This window comes from Alexandromys fortis, unplaced genomic scaffold (assembly GCF_014885135.2).
Source record: "Alexandromys fortis isolate MF-2015 unplaced genomic scaffold, M_Fortis_MF-2015_v1.1 scaffold_157, whole genome shotgun sequence".
NCBI classification, from domain to species: domain Eukaryota; kingdom Metazoa; phylum Chordata; class Mammalia; order Rodentia; family Cricetidae; genus Alexandromys; species Alexandromys fortis.
In genome coordinates this window covers 849,019-853,021 of record NW_026068041.1, presented here as the reverse complement: position 1 = coordinate 853,021, position 4,003 = coordinate 849,019, and the positions used below count along the sequence as shown (strand labels likewise).

Below are 4,003 nucleotides of genomic sequence, written 5' to 3'. Positions count from 1 at the left end.
CTGTAATCCAGCACTGAGAGCCCGAGGCAGGATGAGCTGAGAACCCCCGGGGAAGCCTGGGCTGCCCAGTGAAAGGTGCTTTGGGTATAGCTCATCTGTGAAGCACGGGATCGGTGTTCCCAAGGCTCAGGGCTCAACAACAAAAAAAACTGCTAGAATGACCGCAAATTACAAATGTGCTCTGCTTTATGTTTTTGTTGAACCAGGGAATGGTTAATTTTAGATATGGTTAATTTTGAACGTGAAACTCTCTTCTAATGCAGCGTGGCAGAAGAGGAGGAAAACGGCTTGCACTTTGGTATCCTTTACTATGGCTGGGATGACACCTAGTGCACCCACTAGGCCTCCAGGAAACATCTCCTGGATGGCGCGTTTCATTTACTTTACCAAACAGAGCACACACAATACACGCCATGAGGACTTGAGGAATTCTGGAGGGGATTCCTTGTTCACTGGGTGACCTTCCTGGACATCAGTTTCCCTTGCTCGTGGGCATGAGGAGGAGGCAGATCTGGCAGGAGCCAGTTTGCTGCTGGCAAGCAGTCGTCCTCTGTCTGTTCGTCTGTCTTACCTGAAAGCTTCAGGAGAATCCCAAAGCCTCAGGGCGGGTTCCGCCACGGGTCCCTCCGGCGACCCGACGGAGCTCCGGATGGCCGCTGGCACCCGGGACCCCAAACCACCGAAAAGCAGCGTATTTTGCTTTGTGGCCGGGGCGGGGCAGCCGGAGAGCAGGCCATTTTGCTACTGTGAGTCCAGCCGGGGTCACTACACACTCCTTTTCCACAATAATGCAGCCCTGAGCTGGCCCAGTGGCTGCCACACGCGGTTACCATGGCGACGGCGGCGCTACCTGGGGGCTAGACCAACGTGTCTGAGGGGGCAATACTCGCCCGGCCTACACCATTTGGCGTAAGAGTAACTCCAGAACACTTTCCCAAGGCCTTCCGCGCTCGCTGAAGCAGAGGGAACCCTCGGGAGCCCCGCTGCTCCGCGGAGGCTCCTCTGGGACGTGGCTCCCCCTCTATCCTCAGTGGTAGAGGCCATAGCCGCCGCGCATGCGCGCCTTGGGAACCCGGCGCCGGCCAATCGCCTTCGCGACGGTTGACGCGACGTGGGCGGATCCTTGCAGAAGGCTTGGGGAGAGCTTTGGACTCCGGCATCCCAGACGCGCCAGGTACGTCTGGGAGCGCTGGGCAAAGGCCGGGGCCAGCCCGGGAGTGGAGGGCGGCCAAGCCGGGTGGTGGCGGGCGCATCCTGCGACGGTGACTCGCATCCTGGGACGGTGTTTTTGACCCATCACCTGAAGGATTTCTTCTAACTGGTACTGAACTCCTATGGTCCTGTGGCCCATGCGCCTGCAGACACGCAACTAGCTGACCCTTTTGCCTTTGAGAACCAAAGATTCTCCCTTTACTTTCTTGTCGGAGTGAAGATAATGCATTTTATAACCTGATGCGAACTAAAGCTTCGCACAATAAGTACAGTTCCCTGTAGAGGGGCACAGCTTGATCTGCTTCCCAGGGTTGTGGTAAGCATCAAATGCTCCAACAACTTGTAAATAAGAAAACACTCCTCGCCTACAAACTGGGTGCTTTTATTATTCCTGGTTATAATTAAGAGACTCGAGAGCTGGAGAGATGGCTCAACGTCTAAGAGCACAAGTTGCTGTTGGAGAGAAACCAGATGGATTCAATTCCCAGCTCATGACGGCCAGTAGTAGCACCAGTTCCAGGGATCGGTGGACTTAAGGCACATGGTACACAGACTTACACGCAGGCAAAACACCCATACATATTAAGACAATAACAAAAAATAAAGCAGTTGAGGCCCTTCAGCGATAAAATGCTGGGATCCCGCTGAGGGTGAGCAGCGGTGTTGGTTGGAAACCAGGTATAGCCTCATAACTTTCTTGATCCTGAGCCCTTCCTATGAGAAGGCTTCACTAAAGAACCCTAGGACTAAAGGTGTCTGATCAAAGGCAGATGTATCTCTATGAGTTTGAGGCCAGCCTGGTCTACGGAGTGCATTCCAGGGCTACACAGAGAAACCCTGTCCCAACAAACAAAAACAAAACAAAAAAGAAACCTAGGATCTCAGCAGAGTTGATTGTAAAGTCATCCAGAGAGTCTCGTAGGGTGTTGCTGCGGCTTGCACTCACTCTGTAGAAGGGTGTGTGTGTGTGAGTTCCAGATTTGTGAAGGGAACTGGAGGAAAGGCTCAGGAAATAGGAGTGCTCACTGCACAGGCATGGTGACCCGAATCCAAGTCCCCGGCACCCCAGGAAAAAGCCCGTGGCGGACTCCACACCGGTACTCCCAGCACTGTCGGGGGCAGAGAGAGGACTGCCTGGACTTGCTGGCCGCAAGTCTAGCTCCAGGTTCAGTGAGAGACCCTGCCAAGGGACTGTGACAGGAGGCCATAAAGCAGCACACCTGGTGTCCTCTTCTGGACTCCGTACAAGCACACACACGCATAGACACATGCACACACACCTGCAGGTGCATGTGCATACAGCACATAAACACGTACATTAAAAAAAACTACCCTGGACCTTGCGGTTTTAAAACTTCTCCTTATTTGTTATACTTAAATTAGAAAGATGCCAGGCAGTGGTGACACGTGCCTTTAATCCCAGCACTAGGAGGCAGAGGCAGGCAGATCTCTGGGTTCAAGGCCAGCCCGGTCTACAGAGTGAGTTCCAGAATAGCCAAGACTATACAGAGAAATCCTGTCTTGAAGAAAAAAAAAAAACCAAGCAAACAAAAAACCCTTGACCTCTTCCCAGAAGCTAAGTGATGTGACTTTTGCGAGCACAGGAGGTTGGGATTGACGCTGTATAATGGCGACAGTGTTGTCAGTTCCACCATGGCTCTCTCCTTTCCTTGAGACCTCCTTACCTCTCATGACAGGACAAGGGGCTTGACACAGGGACCAAGTGATAAGCATCACTGTCAGCTGGGAATGAAGTACCAGTGTCGCTTCACAGCTTTAGAATTGTATGTATGCAGAAGTTAGAGTTCCTGGTCCACCTCTGACCGGCTTATGGGATAGAAATTTCATTCCTTGGTCCACACTGTAGTTCTGGTGAGGTCAACTTGGGACAGGTTTGCCTGACGCTAACAGCTGTGAAGCCACACAAAGTTTGGTTCAAATGCCCATTCCCACTGAAGACCTTAGCTTTCTAAATGTCACCAACCAAATGGGGTGAAGAGGAGGGGCTTGTCAAGGGGTGTTTGTGAGTTAAAGGAGATTGTGCAAAGGCATTGGCATCCTACACAGCACATAAAAAGCATCCAACACATGGGAGCTCCTGCCAGGACTTCTGGGACCTCAGACAGCCTTCCTTTGCTGTTCTAAATGGACAACTCTTCCCAGTGATAGTGCCAGGGTTGGTAATTGCCAGTGGTTAAAATATTTCCATGATTTGAGAACAATGAAGTAATGTCACTGATCTGTTTGACCCTAGAAGAAAGTGCTGGTGTTTCCTCCTCAAGTCAGGAATGCCTCTCTTTGGGAGTATATTCAGCCCAAAGAAGACCCCGCCTCGGAAGTCGGCCTCTCTCTCCAACCTGCATTCTGTGAGTGGATTGGGGCACAGGTGGTCTCGGGTGGACAGATAGCACTGGAGGGCATCCTGTCGGTGGAATTTTCTGTGCCACCAGCCAGCTCCCAAATAACACAGACATATTAATTATACATGCTCGACATGGTGGCTTAGGCTTGTTTCTAACTAGCTCTTAGAGCCTAAATTAATCCATTCCTATTACCTTACTTGCTGCTATATCACTCATGTCCTGTTACCTCATCTTGTACATGTCCTGCTTCCTCTGCATCTGGCTGGTGACTCCACCCTTCTTCATCCCAGGGCTCTCTTCCTGTCCATAAATCCCATCTAACCTCTTCCTGCCTAGCTATTGGCCATTTAGCTCTTTATTAAACCAATGAGAGCAACACAGTGTTCAAAAGATTGTTCAACAACAGCATTCTTTTTTTTTTTTTTTTT

General features: G+C 51.1%; 1 protein-coding gene across 3 annotated transcripts in view; it reads left to right on the top strand.

The window, feature by feature from the left end:
* Positions 1-1,105: 1,105 nt before the first annotated feature.
* The window catches only part of Cby1 (chibby 1, beta catenin antagonist), a 7,678-nt gene continuing 4,780 nt past the window's right edge, over positions 1,106-4,003 (top strand). The window contains exons 1-2 of one of the 3 annotated variants that reach the window (XM_050165808.1): positions 1,106-1,174; positions 3,470-3,578. In XM_050165808.1, the coding sequence (XP_050021765.1) occupies positions 3,501-3,578 (78 nt within the window). In that variant the 5' untranslated portion in view covers positions 1,106-1,174; positions 3,470-3,500. The other 2 variants (XM_050165809.1, XM_050165810.1) reach the window with 2 other exon arrangements.